The 25,449-nt window shown below is 43.0% G+C and overlaps 1 protein-coding gene across 7 annotated transcripts in view; it reads right to left on the bottom strand.

Annotated features, from left to right (window-relative positions):
* baiap2b (BAR/IMD domain containing adaptor protein 2b) overlaps positions 1-25,449 on the bottom strand; it is a 102,466-nt gene that overhangs the window by 66,866 nt on the left and 10,151 nt on the right. For 6 of the 7 annotated variants that reach the window (XM_031314839.2, XM_031314834.2, XM_031314833.2 and 3 more), the window contains exons 2-3: positions 9,558-9,633; positions 4,160-4,246 (exon numbers count right to left, since the gene is read on the bottom strand). In XM_031314839.2, the coding sequence (XP_031170699.1) occupies positions 4,160-4,246; positions 9,558-9,633 (163 nt within the window). The remainder of the gene's footprint in view (positions 1-4,159; positions 4,247-9,557; positions 9,634-25,449) is intronic. The other variant, XM_031314837.2, reaches the window with a different exon arrangement.

Below are 25,449 nucleotides of genomic sequence, written 5' to 3' on the forward strand. Positions count from 1 at the left end.
GTGATTGGCCATCAAGTGGTATTTCAGACTGGACATGCTGTGATGATAGCTCAGTTCACAACGACAAAACACACAGATCACTTTGGTCTTGTCAATGGAACCATTTGGCAACTTTTATTTTTTTATGGGGATGTACAGATGGATGAAGCACCAATAGTCAACACTACAATACTGATATTGAAGAATTTGGACAGAAATATTGTGATATTTGTTTTCTCCATATTGCCCAGCCCTAATCCCAATTTACATTTAATGTTATGTTAACCATTAAGTCTTGATATTATCAGTGATGCCAACAAAGTTAATTTACAGTAATTAACAGTCCAGTGATTCTCTCTCACTTTCTCCGTCAAGCTCAATTTCTCAAACCCAACTCTCCCTCATCTCCTTATTTCGCCCTGTCGCACGCAGTTCCACATCGCCTGTTCATGTGCTAATGCCATCAGCTGCTGTTTATCTCAACGCTCTGATTAATTACATTGTTTCAGCGAGTACAGTCAGAGTGAATTCGGGCAGGAAGGCTCTGCCGCCTCAGAGAGATCAAGCAGTCCAGCCCCGTTAATTCTGCACCGATGCGCCCGGACATTTCCCCCCTCAACAAAACCCAATTAAATGCGCAAATTGGCCGATTTTACAAATCTGCCTTCAGTCCTCATCAATTATGAAGTGCGAGGTAAAGCCCTGGGTGAGTGATTAACACACACACACGGCTCTGTGGTCTTAGCTCTTGTCACAGTTAGAGACTGTGCCGCCTGAGGAAATGAACAGCCGCACGCACGCACGCACACACGCACACACGCACACACACACACACAAAACCAAATGCACAATCCTTGTTATCTGCTAATAATAAGCTAGCAGGCTTATGATTTTCTTTCACTGTACTGTATGCAACAACAATGGTGCTCAATGTTTCCCCTGACCTCTTTTAGAGAGAAAAATAAGCCGAGAAATCCTGACTTTTAGCAAACCGCCACCACCTCTCATCATTAAAACAGACCAACGAATGAGGAAATTCAATGTGCAGTTTTCTGCTGATATTTTCTTTCAGCTAACACAAAAAATCTCAGTGTGTTTCGCGATATGTCGCTCGATGTGTTTATTGCGCCTGTTGATATTGCGATAACGATTACAAAAAAAACTATATATTGTGCAACCCTAACTTACATTATATCCAAACTGAAGTTACAATTTAAGAATCCTCCTAAAACTAAACTTTTCACTCTTTGCATGTTGCCAGATAATTAGCATTTCCAAAGTTAATTTACTGAAGCCGTGAGGCTCAACACAAGTCGTGGAATATGCTAAAGCATCCACCGAGCGATAAGCGTCATCAGAGCAATTCCTACTTCTGTCTGCACAGACCACAGCTGCCCTGAGCTGATTTGTGGGGACGGCATCAATCCGTCCTGCTCAGCCTAGTCTGTCATTTCACTGGAGGCAGAGGGGAGGTTCTGCTGAGTTAAAGGCCTGCTGAGTCATGGTTAGGCTGCCAGCAAAAAAGAAATCAAAAAAGGAACACAAAACAGGCAACTCTAACAAGCACGCAGACAAAAGACTACAAAAGCACAGCTGTGTAAGACACAAAGCAGGAAATGCACAACAAGCTGATGGAAATGGGGATGTACAGATAGATGATGGGATATCCTGTTGAGAAGTTTGCACACCAAGTCAAACTTGTTTTTTAATGCATTTTTTAATTGAGTCATTGTGATGCCAAAAACAATCTTGTACGCTTTTATATAATTACATATAGATTTTATTTTAAAAAACACAAAGTGGTATTTACTTTCTACCATTTTAGTTGACAGATGAAAATAACGGTTTATGCTATGCCAAGGCCTTTACTTATACTCTGAGGTGGGCTTTAATAATTGAACATTTAGATGAGTCATAGGCTTGTACCAGTGTGCGAAATTCGGTGGGGTCCGGGGGGGCTCGATCCCCCCGATTAACCCATGAGACCCCCTGAAAGCCTCAAAAGCAAAATTTGAAGGGCGTCTCAAATTTTGTCAAAAAATGAGAAAATAAAATATTTGATTGTCACTACTGGTCACTAAAATGTTTTTAAGCTCACCATGTCCAGTATTCATAATTCATGTATTCACAAATATGTTCTATTTTTCTGTCCTGTGCTCGTATGCAAATTATCCATGTGCGCCAAACAGAAGAAACGTTGAGAAGTCATACTAAAAATGGCTAGCAAGCCAGATTAACAAATTGTTAAGTGTGTGCGTGTGTGTGTTGTCATGTAGGCTATAGACTGACTGTCTTGGCTTGCATCCATGAAATATTGTCATGTCATGTCATAGGCCTACTGCATATTGAGAAAATTTAGATCGGTATTGCGCAACAATCGGGAGATGGGGACCCCCCCGAATATTGACGGGTATTTCGCACGCTGGCTTGTACGTACAATCAGTCCTTCCAGAAAAATTAGTGTTTTTGTGATTGTTGCGGGCAAAAATCCTTGATTATGCGGCACGTTTTCTTAAAAAATGCGATGGAATATGCGGGATATTTAAGCAATTTTATGCGATGAAATTGCCGGAACTTGCAAAAACTGCGGTTTCATCGTGGCTTCATCGCGGGGTTTGCAGCTTTTCGATGATGTTCACGTCACGTAATTACATCACTGCCTAACGTTCCCATGGCAACAGGGGAAAATGGCTGCTCTTGTGTGAAGTAAACACAACATTTTTCAACTTTCTGCTAAGATATATGTGACTTTTTTGCAACGAAAATGCGGGGATTATGAAATCATGCAAGCCCCGCGTATTTTGCGCAGAAATCGGTAATTTATGCGGCGAAAGTGCAGCGTATTTGAAAAAATGTGGCCCCGCATAAATATGTGGACTTTGGCTGATTATGCATTGAATTATGCGATCGCATAATCACGTTTTTCTGGACTGGACTGGACTGTACAATAAAGCTGCAAGATTATTGCAGGAAGTACAGTCGATGACACTTCCTGTGATCTTAAAGTGGTTGCAACCACATCACTGTATGAATTATGGAGTTGAAGCTGAATGCAGGGTTAGTAATGAGCTTTTTCACTATTCAAAAGTATTGTGTGCACACAAGCTCAGGTGAGTATTTATTTCCAAGAGACGCAGGGAGGGTAACGGAAATGATGAGGCTCAAGAAGAAGTGCGAGGGAGCACCTGGTAAAAAAAGTCTCCTCATGAATAATGAATCCAGCTTTTATATCCTCCTCACTTGCCTCGGATAGCCATGTTAAACCATCCCATCTCCATCCCTCCTTCAAGTCTACGCCTGGTATCTTAAGTCCCATTAACGGTGAAAAAACAAAGAGGATGCAGTAGTCCAGAGCTAACGCAGACTTGTCACGCTCCCCGGCGTGTGACTGGCTCTACAACTGTGACACAACTTTTGCACAGAGTGCGACAGTGATATACAGGCCTGTCTTACTTCATTCAGATGTTTCCTACCTGTGCACAGAAATGGGCGTTTCATTCTCGCCAATGCAAATGATCACTATAGTTAAGTCTATAATGAGCAGAACCAGGGCTGATCCAACTGAAACCAGACAACCACTGCGTGAAAGCTGAGCGAGCTGGGAGGATCGTTCCTCACATGCTGCTGGAAGCAGCAGTCAAACGGGAGGATTGGTTTTTTTCAGCACTGTATATATAAAAGGAGAGCAAATCAACCTCGCCATGTGTGCTGTCGTGAATATCAAATGCCAGACAAATTTGTGAATTCATTAATTGCTCACAACGGTGCAATATAAAAACAACTGGAGAGCCTTTATCTTTCCTGAATGTGAGGGAAACAAGAGATTATCCAAATGGGCATGTTGTGAAAAACATGCAGAATTAATTATCTGGTCTGATTATATGAATTGTGGGTAATAATGCATCAAATAAACTCCAAATTGCAGTAAAATGCAGACAAATGCTCTGTTTTAACAGGCATTTGAGCACTGAGTTACTGTAAAAAGTGAGAGTGTGTGTGTGTGTGTGTGTGTGTGTGTGTGTGTGTGTGTGTGTGTGTGTGTGTGTGTGTGTGTCTGTCCGGTTTCAGATTTGGTCATCAGCTGCTTCTGCTCAACAGCACGAGCCATCCCATTCACCATCTGCTTGTGCAACCCCCCTCCACCCCCACCAGGGGTGCTACAGCCACTACGAGGACTCACCAAGATCCTTAGAGCCTTGACTTTCGCTGGCCATCTCGCCCATCCGCACCAGAGCGTCGAAGTAGCCCTTTGCAGCATATGTGACACCTGGAAACATGGAAGCATTGGGGCATCAGATCAAGGGTGCGGAGTTGAAATGATCTTCTTCAGCTCTGCAACCCTCCCCTACAAGAACCACCCATCCCCAGAGAGGCAAGGTTGGGCATGGGAAATAAGAGCGACAGGCGGAAATGGAGACCAGGCAGGAAAAGAAAAAGCTCTATGGAGGCAACTACAGATACAGAGAGAAAGCCAGAGAGAGACTAATCCCAAGCACAACAACAACAACAACAGGTTTTCTTTAGCACAATTCTGTTGGGAGTAAAGGCTTTACCTTTAACCATAATGGTATCTAGCCATGCAAACAGTTTTAAGTTTAATCTTTCTTTCTTTTGAAATCTGCTATCAACAAGGATTGTGTTTTGGTAGCCGCTTCCATTTCAGATCTGATTCCAGGTTGGTAGAATAGCTAAGCTCAGAGGCCAGTAAATCCTTTATCAAATCTTTTACACTCCCTCTTTTTAAAAAGATGCAGTAGGTAAGCCTTATAAAACTAACTTTCTGTCATATTTGCTGAAACTGACCCTATGTTCCAGTAGAACTACATGAAGCAGGTCATTAAAACAAAATCCAGCTCCTCTGGCACCACCTCCAGCCTGTAGTGAGATTTGCAAAAATCCACCTCTCCCTGTTCAGATGCACCAATCAGGGCCGGGGGGGGGGGGGGTCTAACTGCGTGTCAATCACTGCTCAGGCACACGCATTTCATAGCGTCCTCCCCTCCCCCACGCACGGGCTGCAGATGGGTTTCCTCCCCTCCCCCTCCTCGTCCCACACGCTCTATCGTGCACAGCTCTCCCTTGTGGGGGGAGGGGCTTAGGAGACAGTTTTGGGCTTTAGCAGAAAGGGGGGAGGGACTGAGAAGTTGTCGATGTTCTAATATTTTGGCTAAGTCCTGGATCTTCACAATCCTACCTACAGCACCTTTAAGTGCAACATACAAAACATTCAGGTAGGAGGCTGTCCGTTTCTAGCTGGCGCAGACCACAGCTATCGCCTGTTGAAATGATGTAGCTAGTAATTAGTGTTAACTGTGCACAGCTTCCCTAAAAAGGCCATTGTCAATTTAACATGCTCTTTATTATCTGGCACCCGAAGGAGTCCCCACTCTGCAAAAAAGCGTTCAGACAGGAAAAAAAAAACAAACCCTGCGTTCGTTAAAACGACGCAAGAGGCTGCGCTGGTGGAGCGAGACAATGGAATAGGATTCAGGAAGTCCACTTTGAGTTTAAAAAGGCTCATCAGAAGCCAGTTGAACAGTTCTGAATACAGCAATGCAGCTTAACCTAGATACTGTAGTTGTGATATGAGAGGATGTGGATTCAACGCCGGGATTGATACGATGAAATACAGTCAAACCCAGACCACGGCAACCGTCTCCGAGGTGAATGGAGTTTCATTTGTGCTACTTGCAGCATTCAAAAATGACATTTCAGCAGATAAATCAAAACCTGGTAACACTTTACTTGAAGGTATCTACATAGGAGTGGCATGACACTGTTATGAACACATGACGCGTCATGACATCTGAACTCTAACCCTAACCCTAACTTGTCATGACAAAAACTGAATGACACTTACTAAAAGAAGTGTTATATGTGTTTATGACACGTTCATGACAATGTCATGTCACTCTTATGTAGATACCTTCAAGTAAAGTGTAACCGAAAAACTATCTACATGGCTAGATACCTCTATAGGTAAGCAGAACATGTTTGGTTAGTTATTTGGCTGGACTGACTCTTTAAAATCCTAAAACAGCACCATCTTAGCAATCATGCTTGAAAGTATGCTGACAAAAAATCCACAGCAACAATGTCAAAGCATTTTGCAATTCAAATACTGTATGTCAGTATTCTTCTCTGCGGTGCATTGTCACACAAGCCAGGGACACTGGCTGAGACAGAACAGTGACTCAGGTCTTAAAAAAGCTGGGACAAGAGCCAAGCGGCAGCGAGGGTGAACTGAAGCGGGTTCAGGGGTTAGCCACACAGCGATGTGACAGCCATGGAGACAGAGGACACATGTCCAGTCGGGAGATACATGTGGATGGAGGGCTGAGTTTATTACAACGCTGTCACGTTGACGGGTGTTTGTGCTTTGAACTGCAAGTGGAAAGTCATGCAGAATCCCCAAGAGAGGGGGGGGGGAAAATGACAACATATTTATATATCCACATGGAAAACAATGGCAATCTATTCTGAGTTCAGGTTCTCTTCTGGTTGTTTATGTCGAGTCCACAGAGACGCCGAGCGAAGCCCACTGCTATGCAAGTTATTGTTCTGAAAAATGAAGACGACGTCTGTAAACATACTTAAAATAATCTTCTTCAATAGAGACAATGTTGAGAAGGCTTGTGAAATAACTGTCTGCTTGCACTTCTTTATCAAAACCATGAACTGAGATAAAAGGCAGTAAATCTCTACACAGCAGTGCAACCCTTCTGGATAAAGGTATGACAAAGAGACAATCCAAGACCCTTTTCTGGCTTTTCTTAAGCCTGACTTGTGTTCAGCTTAGGTGGGATATAGGAGTGCGAGAGATGAGATGGAGGTGAGGCTAATTAAATCGATGTCCGGAAGAAATCCCAGGCGGGAGGAGAGCGGGGACAGGTGAGGTGGGAATTAGCTTGAGGAGATGCTTTGCTTGTCTGCCAGTTGAAAAATGACAGCGAAAGAGGAAGATAGGAGAAGAAAGGAAGAAGGAGAAGGAGGGTTCTGCCTGTGAAGCGGGTTAGAAGAGTGATTTAAAGCAGATACAGAGCGGAGAGTGTGAAACACAAACATAGAAGAAGTCTTTATCAGCTGAGACTCCACATTAAATCAATGCAAATCAAATCCCCTCTCACATTCCCTCCCAGAAAGCTTTGATTTGTTGCTTCGCAGGTCACTTTTAGTGACTGTATTCGGGGGGGGGGGGGGGGTAGTTAGGAAGTTAAGAGCTGCATCACACTGACAACGTTACATCTTTGGGTTTCTGTTTTGGACTTCACAAAACAAGCAGTTTAAAAGACGGCACTTTAAGCTCTGGGAAATGATCTGAAAAATCTAAAAACAGACTTATCAATCGATAATGTGATTATCCAATAATAAATAGAATCATATGTTGTCACCCTGACTGAAATACGCAATCTAGACAGGGCTGCAACTAAGGATTATTTTCACTGTCGACTAATCTGTTGATTATTTTCTCGATTAATGGAGTCGTCTGGTCTCTAAAATGTCAGAAAATGGTGAAAAATGTGGATCAGTGTTTCCCAAAAAGCCCAAGATGACGTCCTCAAATGTCTTGTTTTGTCCACACCTCAAAGATATTCAGTTTACTGTCACAGAGGAGAGAAGAAACTAGAACATATTCACATTTAACAAGCTGCAATTACATCGTTTTTTTTCCTCAGAAATAACTTGAATTGATTAATCAATTATCAAAATAGTTGGTGATTAATTCAAAAGTTGACAGCTGATCGATTCATCTTTGCAGCTCTAAATCTAGTTCTCTCTCGTAGCCAAATGTAATGCAGTTTAAACTAAGACTAGATGTCTTCTGACCTTTAAACTACCAAATCAGTGCTTACTGAGCTCTCTCCTTTCACACATGGAGCCTCTCCCAGGTGAGATCTTCTCTCAGCCCCGGATACCTCCAACATTATAATAACATTTTCCAGCCTCGTAGCTCCCGACAGAGCTGCACTAATCTGTAATAACATTTTTTTTAATAAAGACTGAATTCCGGCTAAGCACCACATCCCAAACCACACTACTCACATCCAGTCCAATCAAGCCCAAATGCTTTCAGACTCACACAAACAAAAACAGACCCAGTGAGCTTCCTCCCTCCATCACACCGGTTTCCACTGTCCCCAAAGATGCAAACCTGCCACCCCCAGTTCTACTTAAAGAAACCAGAGGCTGCACTGGCATTTTATTTACAGCGACAATAGACACACGCCGGGTGCGCAGCCCTGCTCTGCACTGCCCTACTCTAAACCCTGCCTCAGTACCGCTGCCTGGCATTGATGAAGTGTAATCCCCACTCAGGGAGTCGCAGGGCTATTTTTAGCCTTCTCTATCAGATGGGTAGTGAGGCCTCCTTTATGGGTCCCGCGGGCTGCGGAGTCTTCCCTGCATTTCCCCCTCCAAGCACATGAAGGAGAGCCCCCCCCCCCGCTCCACGCTGTGCACACAGCGTACCGAGCACCGCTGCACCATCACTGGAAATATGATCCGGTCCCCCGATAACCTCCTCTCTGCAGAGTGACATGAAAGAGCGCAGTGGAAGAGAGGTTTTCTTATCAATAGATGAGCTTAACATGCTTGGAGGCTCGTCTTATCTGACGACATGTACATACATGGCAAGGCTGAGAGCGTTGTTGTGAGCGTAATCTGGAAGCACGAAATATCTTTATCAATGCCGACTGGGTGACTCTAACCAAAGTCCATGGAACACTAACAGGCTTCAGGACAACGATGAAGGCTGTTTATTTCTACACATCTCACTTTGTTTTTAATTTTAAAGTCAGTTTCTCCTCATGCTTCTAAATATTTCTCTCTCAACCGTTTCTTGCACCCCCTTCTTTTTTTTACCCCGTCTTGTCCTGGATACCGGCTCGCTCTCGTTTCCTTGGCCCCACGAGGGGCATCGTTATTCTCGCGACTCCTCCTGTTCCACTTCCCATTGGCTTGTGCTCCACTTAGCTCCCCCCCAAGACATTTCCAGTGCTTTTGTTTTTAACCTTGAGACACTGCTGCATGAACACCTCAATATTACACACACACACACACACACACACACACACACACACACACACCTATGCAAGTCACATAAAGCAATGGCAAAGGACGTACAGTGGAGGCGGACATTTGATTAATGAACCAGTGGGGGGAGGAAGACATGTGGACATGGACACCATCACAGAGGAACAATCGCAGGACATCAACTTCAGAGTCATCTCTGATAAGCACATCTTTTAACATTTGAGAACACAGTTTTTTGGGACAAGATATTCTATGACTGCCTCAGCGAGGAGGGGGGGGGGGGCATTACTGCTGTCACTTTTGCAGACAGCCAGAGCAACAGACTAGCTTCTGTAGTTCAAAGACATCAAGTTTAAGGATTGTGGAGGGCTTTGATGCAGAAGTCAACAATACGAGAAACTGCTGAACATCTCTACTCAGGAAATATTATAGAGGATGTAAAAGCAGTCGGGTCAGTCGGCCCTCTGCCAGGACTACTGGATAGACAGGAGGAATGAAGGAAGGACGGAAACGGAGAGAAAACCAGAAATGGTTGCTGTACTCACTGGTGAGCGCCTTCTCGTAGCTCTTTCCCATGGCTATGAAGTTCCGCAAGCAGGGGTTGAACTGCTCCATGATGGACTGAAAAAGGGAAGAAGAAACAAAACAGCACGTTTGGTTAGTCAAGTAGCAGGCAAGATCTGGATACAAACGCTGATATGAGCTACAATGACGGCGCCCCACTCTTTACTGGGGCATGGGCATGGACACACACACATACACACACACAGCCACAGCCCTACACACAGCAGAGTCAGCTGAGCCAACCAGGACGAAGAGGAGTGCAGCAGGGATTATTTCAAGCTCATGGTGAGGACTGGAGGGATGAAATATACAGAGAAAGAATGAGAAAGAGAAAGAAAGAGAGAGAACAAGTCACTTTGAGGGTTTGTGTACATATGTTATGGTGTGTGCGCGCGTGTGTGTGTGTGTGTGTGTGTGTGTGTGTGTGTGTGTGTGTGTGTGTTTCCTCTCACCTCCCCTGCCGCCTTTATTAAAATAAAACCTGGTTTTGGCTGCCGACTCCCCTCAGCTCAGCAGCAGACCTGGACCCATCACTGTTTCCTTCTCCCTCACACTCACTGAACTCTAGCACACTGTTCCTGCTAATTGCTTCTTCTTCTTTTCTTTTTTTTTTTGGGTCAGTTCACCCAAATTATAAATAAAACATTTTTTCACTTATCTCTGGTGGTGTCTCACCATGGTGCCATCCCATTTCAGAGGCAGATACCTCAAACCATGACAAATAAAACCAAAATCGACATGGCTAGATCCAACACTAAAAACATAATTTCTCACCATAGCAACAGCCTGCTCAGGTCCGAATATGCAACAGAATTCAGCTGCAGGGAACTTGCAGATCAAGGTGGATAAAAAAAACACGCGGAAACGTAATGGCCCTCATTCACCAACCGTTCTAACTAAATGTCTTCTTAAAACCAACCTATTTACTTTTCTTTTTTTTTACCAAGAATCTGACATTAACCAAGGTTTTCGTGGTTTGTTCTTTTAAGTAACAGAATCTATACACACTCAAGACAAACACTTTTGAGTGCAGACATGTATAAATAATATATGCAAAATAATTGTACAAAAATAATTAATTTTTCTATAATTCTACAGTTGGGTAATATTATAAATTACAATACTATTTTGTATCATTTGTCAATGTTTAAAATTATTTTTTATTATTTATCAAGGGTCTTTTAAAATAAGTAAACACTACACTTCACATAAGTCATGTTAATTGGGAACCATGCATTCCAATAATTAGTGATTGATCAGGCTGTGATTAAGGAGGAAGAGGGGGTCTTCCTTTACCCACAAGGTTGGCGGTTAGATTCCTGGCTCCTCCTGTCCACAAGTCGAAGTGTCCTTGAGCTAGACACTGAACCCCAAGTGGCCCCGTTGGCAGGCCAGCGCCTTGCATGGCGGCTGCGCCACCATTGGTGAATGTGCCACCATCGGTGAATGTGGGTGTAAATGGGTGAATGAGAGGCAAATGGTAAAGCATATCGCTACCTCAGAATAATAAGGTTCTATCTGCGTTCAGATCAGTTTTGAGATTGAGGTTTGAAGTTTTAGCATTGCAAATAGCAAAACTAACAAATGGAGCACATTTCTTCATAGCACCAGAGTTACATACTAGGGCTGAACGATACATCGAATTTTCATCGTCATCGCGATATGAACTAGCACGATGAACACATCGCAACAGACAGCCTGACACGATGAATAAGGGAAAACCGTTTACACACTGAGACGACGCAAAGCGTAATACGTCTCCATAGCAGCAGGCGGCGCTGCTCTGTATTGTTTCCATTAACAGTCTGATTATTTCACAGAAAATGAAAACCGGCAGCTGATTGGACGAACGCGTCACATGGTTCTTTTTTCTCCGGAAATTCAAAGACAGACTGTCATGGCGTCTCGTTCAGAATACGATCTCATATTGGACTAAAATAGTTCACCGAAACATGTTTCTGAAAACATTTTAAGAGAGAAATAGGCCGTGCAGTTGCTGAATCTGTCTTCATTTCAGATCAACAAAGGTCAGTTTAAAAGATTTTTGTCGAACGTTAATTGTAATTTGTTCAATAAAAGCATGTCAAAAATGATCTATTTGATTTCTTTATTCAGTGGGAATAGGCTATTCCATGTTTAGGTTCGCAAAGAACCTATTAAAGCACTAAGACATGGGAACAGTATAGCTAACATTCACATTTGAATATTTATCGCAAGTCATATCGTCATCGCAATATTAAACAATGTTACCGCACATCGCAGCTTTTCCTCATATCGTGCAGCCCTATTACATACACCATAAATGTATTCTACATCTGAGATACCAAAATTCTACATGAATTGTAAATTAGGGTTTTTGAAACAGGTCAATCTGCAAATAGATCGACATGTTGCAGCTGCAGTAAATACGCCATTATGCGAGTTGGTCTCGGGTGCAGAAACAGGTAAATGGACTGCATATTATAAATGCAGTCCATTTACCATTTACAGGCCCAAAGTAGGAGACAAACTCACATAATGGCATATTTACTGCAGCTGCAACATGTTCCGGGACAATGTCGATCTATTTGCAGATTGAGACACTTTTATGACAGATCGTTGGGCGTTCACTTCCTGCAGAAGTATACCTCCACTTCAGTTTTTTGTTTGGGCATTCTTGACTTAACACACGCCCTGCAGTCTCACGCCCTTTTACAGTATGTGGCTTGGCGGGATGTTTACCTGCTAATTAGGATCAACTAACGTTGATGTGCTTTGAATTTACCAGGACAATGGGATTCACCATTGTAAGAACACAGCATGAATCTGATTTAGACTTTTCTATAGGACCTTTCTCAGGAACAAATTTAAGATATTGGTGAATGAGGCCCATTTTTTTTTTTTAAAATCATACCATGTCATTTCAAACTGGGTCATTCTGTGACAAGCACAGCTCAGCCATTGATCAGAACAGACGCTCGTGTAGGCGTCAGCTACAACACTGGAAACATGTAAGGAAATATTTTATTGTAAAAAACAGAGAGAGAGACAGAGAGAGAGAGAGAGAGAGAGAGAGAGAAATAACTCGACCTGCAGGAACAACAAAGAGAACCGAGACAGATCTTGTGTTTGGATGATTTTGGGGATCAGGGCATATTTAAAGCTATAGTACGTGGTTTCTGTCTCCCCCATGAGGAATTCTAAGTAATGACAACAACACTGTCGGCGTGTCCACATAATACAAGCCTTCCGTCGATGCGCACGCGCAGTAGCCAAGGAGGACACGAAGGATTAAAAAAACATGATGGACTCTTCAGAAGAGGTCATTATCTTCACTCGAGTTTCTGCGCGGGAAAGTCACCGGACGCAACAATCTTCTGAACATAGTCACACTGAGAAATACAGAGAGAGTTGTGTGGAGCTGATAGTCTTAATTAGCTTTGTAGCAACTAATTTGGCAACGGCTTGAATGTTACAGACGTTCATTACAACCCGGTCTCACGCAAGTCACACGTTATTTTGAAATGGTCACGTTATTTTGATTTAGTGATTTGTGTACAGGTCACGATTTTCTCGTTTATTTCATGTACAGGTCACGATTTTTTGAACGTGACCATTTCACGAACTGCCATGACACTGGGCTGCTCTGGGGGACGCAACAACGGGGAAATGAAACGGCACACACCGCCGACAACAATGGGAAGGACCGCCACACGCGGGACGCGATCCCCGGGCGCAGGGACACGATCCGCGGTCTCTGTGGCACGCAACAACGGGGAAATGAAACGCCACACGCCGGCCACAACAACGGGACGGTTGTGGTTAGGAAGAGAAGAACGCGGAAAGGAACTGCAACACACGCGATCCTCCTGTGTTGTTTGACCCATCCACCACCCCGACCAACCTCCTTGCGCGGATTTTCGCCTTACCAATACCACTCGCTACCGTAATCGTTCTGTGAACACAAAATACGCTTCCCATTGAAATACATTACTTTAAAATTCATGCTCACCACACGAAAATAACGTTAACATGTTCAGTGCACGAATCAATAGATTCAATAACGTGACCATTTCACGAACTGCCATGAGATGAGGGCTGTTCAATAATTTCAACAGTCAGCATCATGAGATGTGACTTTTCTTCTTAGGTGATCCAGTTTTGGGAGATCAGAGCAAGAAGGGAAAAGGCACAACCACAACTGAGTTATTCCCGACAGATCAACACACCTAAACACACACAAAGCAATATATGCATCTTAATAAAAGATGACCAAGTATCGGTGAGCACAGTGTGTGGAGCGCATCCACAGCAGGACACACAACAAGCAGAGGTCTATTAACTAGGAAAAGTAAAAAGAAAAGAATATAATGAGTTTTACTCTCTGTCCATCTCTGCAGTGACTCAACCTCCCCCTCAGTCCAAGCTGCCCTTTCACTTCTTGCTGTATCACCCAGCAATTTAAAAATAATAATACTTTCTCTTTGACTAACTTTTCTAACTTTGCAACAACTAACAAGCAGCCTTTGGATATTCAAGATCACATCAGCAGTGAGAGCAGGCCTTTATTTAGTACTAGTTCAGATAAAAAGGCAGCGAGGTGTTTTTAAGTTGAAATAGGGTCAAATATGTTACAGCGTGGGAGTAGAAAAGTAAGAAGACTAAGGTGGACACAGAGAACAGAGAGATGAGCATAAGGCAGGGTGGAGAGGAGGGTACGTGTGAGGTTGACAGACATCTTTTCGTGGCTGCTCGCTACGAGGGACGCCTGCTAATGCCCGCCGGCTGACTCACAACAGTCACCTTGGTACTCAAACTTTACCATGACTTCAAAAAAGGGAAGTATAGGAAGTAGGACACGACAACGCAGGGGTGCAAGAAAAAAAGGCCGACTGCCCAGTGAATGAAGGGAGAGAACAGCTTCAAGGTGCTCAAATCAGGTGGGGAAAAAAAACGTAGGAAGTGAAGATGAGTGGGATTTGGATTGCAATGTGCTGATGATGAATACATCATAAGTGGGACAGGATTTTGATCTATGTCAGGCTGATTTCTGGATGAAAACCTCCGATCAAAAGCACCCTGCTATGGATTTTCAAAGATGTTGCTATTGCTCCGCAACGTCTGATGCCATAATCACACACACAAACGTGAAAAATAAAAAAAATAAGAGGTTAGTGACGTTTCTTTGTGCATTTCTGGAGGACAAGAAAAACCTATTTATACTCCTGATTCCCTCTCGCCCCACTCCCCCAGTATCTGGGTGTATTTTCTGTTACGTAAGGCATCGGCTGCTAAACAAACCAAGTCAGTGGAAGAGCTCCAGCAGCGGTAATCATCGCGGCGGCTGTACCAGCTCTTGGCAGGAAGAAAGAGATAATCAACAAAAGAATAAACAGAGAAGATGGAGAGCGGCCCGGTTCTCATGTCTAAATCAACAGATCTACAGAGAGAGAGAAAGGGCCAGGGAATGTCTTTGTGACTAGGTGTGTGTGTGTGTGTGTGTGTGTGTGTGTGTGTGTGTGTGTGTGTGTGTGTGTGTGTGTGTGTGTGTGTGTGTGTGTGTGTGTGTGTGTGTGTGTATGCCTGTGACTGAGAGTGAGTGATGGGATGTGTTATGTAATCACTGTCGGACAGGTTTGGCCTCATGCGTTTTCATTCTTCTGCTGAATCTGTGTGGCTGTCAGAATACTCTCAGTGGTTCAGAAGAAGTTACTGACACGTGTGAATAAACACATGCGGATTTACACTGATACACAAGTCGGAAGAAGTGCATACAACACCACAAAAGACTTTTTATGCCAAAAAATAAGCTAAACTCCTCAAACTATTGTAAGCGATGCGTTAACCACGGCTACGGAACAGCTCATTGCACTGAACACCAGTTTGGTGCCAATTTGAAGCTCTTGACCTTTTTCAAACTCGGTTCAGTCGGCAGTGAAAAATGTACCACTCTGCCCTTCACGCACACAAACCATGTTAAAGCTGCGAATAATGTCCTGACAAGACTCCTCTGATCAACACTGAAACAGTCTACAGCTGTCAGTCACCATCAGTGCTGCCCTGCACATGGTAATGATGAGACTAATTCATGAGGGTTTTTTTTTTTTTCCCTCCTTGCAACATGCTCATTCTGTTTAGGGGACAATTTAATAGGATCATTAAGTTGGCCGGTCCTGGATTTAATCCACTCTCAATCAGCTGAGCTTGTTCTTTCAGCATCAGGGACAGAGGCTGATTAGCATTCCACTGAATGAAAGACCATATTTGACCGAGTACATTGGTAAATGAAAGGGATTACAAAGAAAACGCTGCTTTGTCTCACTCGGCCCCATGTGCTTCGGCCCTGCGTTTTAATTGACCGGCTAATCGCCTCAATAATCAGATGCCCAAAAACTTGACGACAATACAAGCATTGTGTTATCACGTTTGCAGCGTTGGGGAAAAAAGGCTCCCATGAACGTGCTTCGTCTCTGATCAACATAACTGAATGTTATCTAGATAGATAGATGGATGGATAGATGGATAGATATTTTTATTTACGCGTCATGCCACTAAGTGGCCCATCCCACACAGAATTGCATGATACCAATACAACAGTAACTAATTCAACAGCGTCCGCTCCAATGTCCACACCCAACATACTCTACTTTGCACAAAATAAAATATAAAGAAAACATATTACAGCAGCCACAACACAACAGTGTGACCCAGGGGTGGACTAGGACAAAAATTCAGCCCTGGCAATTCCATCCCTTACCGGCCCAATTTCAGATGGGGACATTACTGTATTTGCTTGTTAGATTATGGCAGCAGCAGCATGAGGCGCACTTACAGGCTTTCATAATGAAATAATACACACAATTCATAAAACCTTCAAATAAACTACCATGGCACCATCTTTATATAGAATGGAAATGTTTGCATAAAACATAATATAAGATAAGATATAAACAACACCAAAGTATGAAGACGTAGCGGAACAGACGCAAGCTTTTATTTTGAAAAGTAGAAGCCTGACGGCAGCAGACAGGAAGCTCCAGGCTGTTACAAAGCTAATTAAGACTATCAGCTCCACACAACTCTCTCTGTATTTCTCAGTATGATTATGTTCAGAAGATTGTGGCGTCCGGTGACTTTCGCACGGAAACTCGAGTGAAGATAATGACCTCTTCTGAAGAGTCCATGTTTTTTTAATCCTCCGTGTCCTCCTTGGCTTGGGGGGGGTGGGGGTGTTGGTGCACGATTACGGAAGGCTTGTATTATGTGGATGCGTCGACAGTTTTGTTGTCATTATTTAGAATTACACATGGGGGCAACAGAAACTACGCACTATAGCTTTAATAGCTGGAAGCCAAATAGCAGCATAGCAGCAAATGGTGGATTATCCTCTGCTTTGTTGAAACCGTCATCGAGATACAAACAATGATAAAGATAACGCATGATTTCTGCTTACGGATCTCAGTTTGGTTCCAACCAAAGATGCTGATACACTGTTTTTATTCATCCATTAGGCAGCATTTTGTAATGTCCTGGATTCCTAACAGCCTAAATACACAGCGGAGCTAATCACTGAACACTTTGAAATGTACCATGAAGCATATCACTGATCCCACGGGCAAGAGAGGAATATTATACTAATTATACACTGACTCAAGACCAAAGTGAAACTAACCTTTTTAAGGGCGAAGTGTGACAAGTTGGTTTCACCATATCTCAATAACGATAAAGTAATAGGTTTTTGTATGATGAAGAGTTAGTTTTGAGCATGACTTTTAGAAAACATGACTCACAAGTTGGCAAGAAAAATTTGTTAAAAAGGCAAAATATGTGTCAAACCATTCTGAATGAGGTATTATGGTCCTACAGAGACGTCCCGGCCTGCAAAAATCTTACTCTTGTAAAGTAGGGGCAGGACTTTAGAAGCATTATGTGTCTGCCTGCTCCTTCTCGAACTCATCCTTTTTTTATTAGTTTTTTGATTGAATCAGATTGAGATGTATATGATTGTGTTTTATTTGATTTTTTGTCTTTTTTTCTCTCTTTCAAAAGTATGTTGATGTTTCGAGATAAATACAAAACAAAAAACCAAACTAATGTTGAACTGCTGCTCAACAATAAAAAAAATAAAAATAAAAAACTGACTGTAAAACTTGTGATGTACTGCATCCAAACCCGTTTCACACTGCAGCGCATCTTTCTCCTGAGAAAAATGATCCCGTGGATTGTTGTCGTAGTCTTGTTTTCCCAGCTGTTTCTTTTTTAAATCAAGTGCCACTGTGGCTCTGACAGATGGCTAATGTGAGGAGAGGGAGATGGAATAGGTAGCAGCGTCCTCAGTCCACAACACCAAGGTTGATAGATCCGTCAGAGCATCATATCCCATGACAGACGAGTGATGTGGAACAGAGTCAGAGGTTATACAAGCCGTTAATAATAAGGGGAGGCATGAAGAAAACTAACATTTCTCTGAAGTGTTTAGGATACAGATGAACACACACATAAGAATCGTGTATTTTTGTGTAAACACTACTCAAATCTCTAATTGTAGTTAGCAAAACCAAAACGCAAAAACACAAAAAAATTTACCCAGTGCTCAATGTTGTCAAAGTTAAAGTACTAAGTGTGAAGAATCCAAGCCCTGTCAGCGTTAAATCCTCTAAAATACCCCGGATAAATATACTTGTTGGTATCGAATTGTTCCTACTTTGATCAGTCAAGGAAGGGAAGTAAGGAAGCAGGGAAGGAAAGTAGTGAGGACATACGGTACATAAAAGAAGTGAATACATAAGAAAAGAAAGTAGAATGGATGGAAGGAAGAACAGAAGGAAGAAGAGTAGAAGAAAAACTAGGACGGGGGGTGCGGGGGGGGTACAGAAATAATGTTGAAAATGTCTAAATCTGCAAAAATTAAATCATAGCCCCAGGCATCAAAGAAGTATAAATCAAGCCTTGAGGAGAAAATGTTGAAGCCTTCTGAAAATGAAAATGTTCAAATAAAGTACAAGTACAGCAGTTTACTGGGCCTATACGTGAGCAAAAACCCTCGTACTTCCCACACGTGTAAGCACACGCGCAGCTAAATGAAAAAGAACGATTATAAGAAAACGAGCAGCGTTCAGAACATTAAGACCTAGCTGGCTCCGCCACCACGGTGTAAGGAAGGCAGTCTGTGTGTGTGTGTGTGTGTGAACATGAGTATGAGTGTATGTGTGTGTGTCGGTTGGCGGCAGGAGACGTGTGTTGGGGTGAGTCAGAGCCTACATAAACAGCAGCAGGTCCATATCATGTCGGGGCGTAAATTACTGTAAAGCCAAGCCAGCCATGTGGCACCATTAGAACCTGCTGCGCCGCCACAGATTAACCAGCAAGAAGGAACCTGGCAACCCAAGCAAGGAGGGAGGGACAGGGACAGACCAGGTGGAGACAAAGAAATGAAAAATAACTGAGTGAAAGCAAGTGGCTTCAGGCAACGGATTCATATTTCTATTATAAGTATTCATACAATGACCACTGTAAAAAAAACAAAAAAAACACGTTGGTCTGAAGCTGTTATCTGTGCTCTCTTCGAAGTCACCACACTCCTTTGACAAAAACTATAATTTTAGCTCGCAGTTTGTTTGCGTTATTGTGCGACTTTGGTGAATCCGAACTAACATTTCAAACCGCCAAATTCGCACAATGACACGAATAGATTTAGGGTTATATATTTTGAATATTTTCACAGCTTTACCCTGCAGTTGGACACAGCCCTCAACAACGGGGAACTGAAGCCGTTATCTCTGCTCTCTTTAAAGCCACCAGACTCCTTTGACAAAAACTGTCATTTTACCGCACAGAACATGCCGCCGAGACGATTGTGATTGGTTTAAAGAAATGCAAACATCCCTGTTTTTTTCCCCCTCCTATCCCAGAATGTATCTGTGGTGAAGCCAGACCTTACTCCACAGCGCTGTGGAGATAGAGCTGGCGATGTAAGACTAATGAAGTACTGACACCACACCAGCTTGATGAATCTACCTCTTCTGTTGAAACTGAGCTCTCCATCTCTGCCTTCATTTTATCTTTCACGACTCAAACTAAGATCTAGCCTGACGTGGTCATACTCAGATTCTAGAGCCAATGGGGAGTTCCCAGACCCAACATCTGGATGTGGGTCTGGCTTGTCAGGCTACAAAACGGAGGATTCCACGATGGAACCAAAGAATTTCTAATATGGGAAGAAGTTCCACTCTGTCATTACTTCCGGCTTCTGAACTGGTTGCAGTTCCACCAGAGTTCCATATAGGGGGCGCTCACAGGCCAGTGCAGAATGAATGGGACTCTATGGAGCTATACCCCTCAAAATCCACTTTTCTCAGGATATAATTTTTTGTCTAGTAATTTGAATGTTGCATTCGAAAGGGGAGGCTAAGAAAATACACACTGCTGGGAGTTAGATTTTTTTAAAGTGGCTTTTTTGTTCTAAAAAGCCTTTTAATTTGTCAATGACGTCATACACATATACGGCCAGAGATACTGCTTTACGGCGAGCTCTGAGTCGCTTCCTTTTTTCTCTCGAGGCATCGACAACACAGCTGACAGGTTAGACTCTCCCTGTCAATACACGTGCTAGAAAGAGGTTTGCTAATGTTTTAAAGACCACGCCGAAATATTCACTCTGACATTCTGGTTCTACTTCGGATGCCGTCAAGTGGGATCTCCGATCGTAATCAGTCCTTCACTGACCAATCAGCATTCATTAGCAGAATGCTAGCGTGTTATGGGCAACAACGACTCAACCTGTAACAAATCAAAAGGACATAAGTACTCGTTCATTCAACTTTCGACCTATAATCCATGTTGAACTTGCAAAAACTACAATCAAATCTGAGATTTCTCAACGACAATCAGGCGAAAGAGACAAATTTAGCCGTCTAGCTCCATAGAGTCCCATTCATTTTGCACTGGACCGTGATCACCCCCAGTGGAACTCTGGTGGAACTGTAACCAAAGTAGGTACAATGGGGCTTAATAGGGAGTGGAACGGCTTTCCGTAGACGGGCTTTGATGGAACCGCAGGAGGTGACATCATATGAAGTTCAATCTCTCATTTAAACAGAGAATCTCTCAAAGGAAACTGGGGGGAAAAAAAGTGGAAGAGAAAGAAATAACATCACTGTAATCACCACAGAGTCAACAGTTTCAGTGTTGATAAGTAAGTTCACCTTTTGTCCCCTTGCTGTTTAGATGTGTGTGAACTGGTCGGGATATGAAGGTTAACCAGATTACACACACACACACACACACACACACACACAGGAAAGGTTGTTTAATCTAGGTGGGTGCCCTGGAAACGGGGAGGGCTCCTGCTGCACTGAGGTGTGTTTGGCTACCACTCACAAGTCAAGGTGACCGCTTGTCATCGAGTTTTACTGTGTGTGTGTGTGTGTGTGTGTGTGTGTGTGTGTGTGTGTGTGTGTGTGTGTGTGTGTGTGTGTGTGTGTGTGTGTGTGTGTGTGTGTGTGAGTATATGACACAGCTCTCCATAACCTGCCACCACACTCCCATTTCTCACCGTGTCCAAGTGTCAGCTGGTGTACAAACACTCATCACTCACACTCTTGAAAGTACAGAAGCAATTTTCCGTCACCACATGACGTTTTCAATCAAACAGCACAGGTAATGTCCTGCACAAACACAAATTCTCTGCTTCCATCAGTCCTGATTCAACGTATATCACAAATGGAATTGGTTTCATCGCAACAAGTCCTCCAAATCTTACAACGATATAGGTTGTTTTTTCCCCCTCTAATACGACCCACGGGTGCGTTTTCCTTCCTCATTTCTAAACCAGTGGTTCTCAACCTTTTTGATAGCCTGACAAGCCAGACCCACATCCAGATGTTGGGTCTGGGAACTCACCATTGGCCGGGCTCAATTCGAGGGGCGGGATAAACGGTTGTCTTTCAAATTCCCTCTGCACGCAATAGGATAGCTCTACAACCAATCAGAGCAACGCTAGTTGATAGATTCAACTTTAAACTCCGAACGCATCCTCCTTTTTTAAGAATGACTTCAGTGCCGTTCTTTGTTCTTTTCTCAAAGAAAAGCTGAACTCCAAGTCTTCCAGAGTCGCAGCCAAAGCCGACTCCAAAGACTGCTGTTCGCCAGCAGCAGCAGCCATCTTCTTTGTTTTCAAGTAGCAGGGAATTCACGCGGAACCGTCACAACTCTGCCGTCATTATGTTAAGCCCGCCCACCGACTCTATACACAATGTGATTGGCCTGACCAGAGTTTGGTTTTTCCAGCTCGCAAGCCAACGGAGAGTTGCTGGACTGACCCTGGCTGCAAATTACATTTGCTGCCACTAGGGCGCGTCTAGATTTCTAGGCTACCTTTTTGAGTCGCGACCCCACCCAAAATATGGTTGGTCAACAACGAGAGAAAGAGCTGCAAAGTGGTGTAAACAGCTGTTTCTACACCTACACCTGCTGATTTTGAGTGATTTTTGTGAATGTTCTGCTACATGTAAACTAATAATGCTTTGGTTTAATTACAGTTTAGTTTTAGTTTTAGCAGCTAGAACCCAGCCTTGTCCAATGTGCTCCAGCCCCTATGGATTTTTGATGCGTTTGTGTCTATTTCTCTCTCCCTGACCCGCCTTCAGACCCCTTTTCTGTGAATGAGGCTCTGAATATAACACAGGAAATGTACCAAACTCACACAGTAATGTAAAAAACATTCCTCAGTTTAGTCTAGTCATATTATTAGATTCTTTTCCCCACAACCATCTGGCGACCCCCAAAAATGATCTTGCCACCCCCTTGGGGGTCCCGACCCCCAGGTTGAGAACCACTGATCAAAGCGGCAAAACATAACGGTCGTGGTGTTAAACACGTCGCAGTTTGGTTAGATTTAGGCACACAACTACATAGTTAAGTTCCATGTCCAAATAACATCTTAATAATACATATGACTGGATGCAACAGTCCCCATTGGTGTGTGTGTTTTGTTATCTTACTAAACAGTAGTTCAGTGAAGCCATCTCTTTAGAGCCACATTCCACACGTCTTACAGTCCTGTTGTACTGTGTGCTTTATCAGAAACTTCTACTGATAAACAGAGAGGCTTTTTTATTCCCACGAACACTGACGGAAACTTTTTAAACAATACAAATGGATAAGACTGGATGTCACCTCAAGTGCATTAGCCCTTCCTTCATGAATGTGTTAACATAGCACGTAACAAAAAGTATACAAAGTTCCATTTAAGGCTTATCGTTTCAACAAAATGAAGAGAAAAACCTTTCTGAGCTACATATGTTGTAATCTAAATTAACCAGTAAGGCACAGTGAAAGCACATGCTCTTAATGTTTGGAATTTATGTGAAAGTTTGAATAGATGTAAGAAAAATGTGTTTTTCCTCACCCTCACGTTAGGCTGAGGTTACATGTCTTAAGGTCTCGAATTGCCAGCAGGGACGGGGCTAAAAAGGGGGCATGGGGTGGCACCCCTAACCAATAATCACTTATATAATTACAATTTGGCAAATCTAAACTAAACAATTACCAGTCATACGTCTTAAGACCATAGCTGATGTTAGCAATTAATTGCGGTTAAACAAAGAAACAGCGATTATGTAAAAAAAAAAAAAAAAAAAAGGACAATTAGATAATTATGTAATAATTGTTACAGGCCTACCAATTAATGTTTCCATGACGACTATCCAGAATTCTGATACCATGGAACCAGCACAGGATTTTTTTTTTTTTTTTTTTTAAAGTGGCAGACTGAGTCGTTGGATATACAATTTGTTTAAAATGTAGAACAAGTGAAACTAATAATGTTTTAATTAGCAGAATAACATGAGGTCGTTCTATCCTATCCAATAGTTCCTAGATTTCTAAGCAGATTTTCATTACTGTATTCTGATAAAATCCCAGAAATGTAACGTCGTCGATATAGACACAATATGTTTCCCCTCGGCTGCTCATTCACAGCTTACTGTATTACTGAAAGCAGCTTGTTGTTGTAGATGCCTGCAGGCAGCCCTGCAGCACAGCTGGCTACAGAGGAACCCACAAACATCTCCATCTCCTCATAGGTGGAATCCTCAAACAATGGAAACGCAGATATAGTTTACTCATCGATGTATACTCAATATTTTATAAATGTTTACTGTACTTTTATACCCAAACTAACTAAAGAAATTCTTTGTCGACTAACACTCATATGATTTTGTCGACTAATTGATTTTTTGGGGCATTTTAGGCCTTTATTTGTACAGGACAGCTGAAGACATGAAAGGGGAGAGAGAGGGGGAATGACATGCAGCAAAGGGCCGCAGGTCGCAGTCGAACCCGCGGCCACTGTGTCGAGCAGTAAACCTCTATATATGGGCGCGCGCTCTACCAGGTGACCTACCCAGGTGCCCCCGACTATTTGATTTAACTGACACATCTGTAAAAGTTTCTCCACAAAAACAACAGGCAAAAGCAGGCTTTAAATCTTGTGTTTACCATGAGTTCCTTGGAAATAAGTCATTTAGCATGAAAAAGCATCAAAAAATGACTAATCAACGAAAATAAATCTTAGTCGACTAAGACCAAAATGACTAATCGACTAAGAGGGGGCAGCCCTAGCAGAAACAGTCATTTTGAAATACTGTGGGCCCTATCCTGCACCTGGCGCAGCGTAAAGCCCGACTCAAGTGTCTTTGCTAGTTTAAGACCGACGCAGTTGTCAGTTTCCCGTCCAGCGCCCGCGTCGTTTAAATAGCAAATGCACCTGCGCCCATCTGTGGCCCATGGGCGTGCTGGTCTTACAGGGAGGTGTGTTCAGGTGCATTCTGGGCGTGCTGGTCTTACAGGGAGGTGTGTTCAGGTGCATTCTAGGTATATTGCTATCTTGAGGCAGTGGGAAGTGATGACACCATTGACCAACAAAAACCTGGTCTAAAGTCAATAACGCAGCATTTCATTGTTATTTTAACAGAGCATTAGTAAAAATGCGCCTAGGCTCGTGTACAGCACGCACACTATGCTTGTTACACACACACACACACACACACACAGGGACGCACAGCAGCACACACACATGCAGAAGATTACAAATAAAAATATTACAATGTGAAATAGTATTATGATATGATCTGCTCGTGCGCTTTCACTTCACGCACGAGCAGTTCCGTTTCTTCTTCTGAAAATCTCTCCTTCCTGCTTAGAAAAATCCTCCATCATAACAGCAATGCTCCAAGGTCCAAACGTGCCTGGCTTTTAAAGGGAATGGGAGATGATCTCCGATTGGTTTATTGCATGTTACGCCCAAAACACACCTCTGATTAATTAAGACACTAAGGACAACCCTTTAGAACCATGGACCCGGCGCATGAAGCCTTTTTTCCGCCGTCAAACTAGCAAAAGTGGATTTGGACACGCCCTAAACGCACCTGCGCCAGGCGCTTCACGCCGTGCGCTTAGATTGTTAAAATAGGACCCTATAGGTCTTTCCCTTAATGTAGACAGGCGTCCACAAACCTTTGGCCGTATTGTGTAACATTCTTAAACCAGTCCCAAGCTGAATTTTGGTGGTCAGAAAACCCATTTCAATTGTTATTTTGCCTGCATTAAATCTGCCCTAGACTAAATGATGCTGCCCTGCAGGGGATTTCTAATATCTCACACACTTAGTGGCCGTTTTATTATTTATTACACCCGGACAAATGCATGCATTGTGCATTAAAATGAGAAGCAGCGGACACCATTATTGCTTATGTGGAAAAAAGCCATTACAGTATATACACACTGTATGTGGGGGTGATAAGCTGATGCATATACATTATGTCCATTAGTGTTTTGCTTCTGTCCCTCATTATTCCACTTTCCCAGGAAATGGACATTATTTGCTTCTGCTCA

This window comes from Sander lucioperca, chromosome 22, assembly GCF_008315115.2.
Source record: "Sander lucioperca isolate FBNREF2018 chromosome 22, SLUC_FBN_1.2, whole genome shotgun sequence".
NCBI classification, from domain to species: domain Eukaryota; kingdom Metazoa; phylum Chordata; class Actinopteri; order Perciformes; family Percidae; genus Sander; species Sander lucioperca.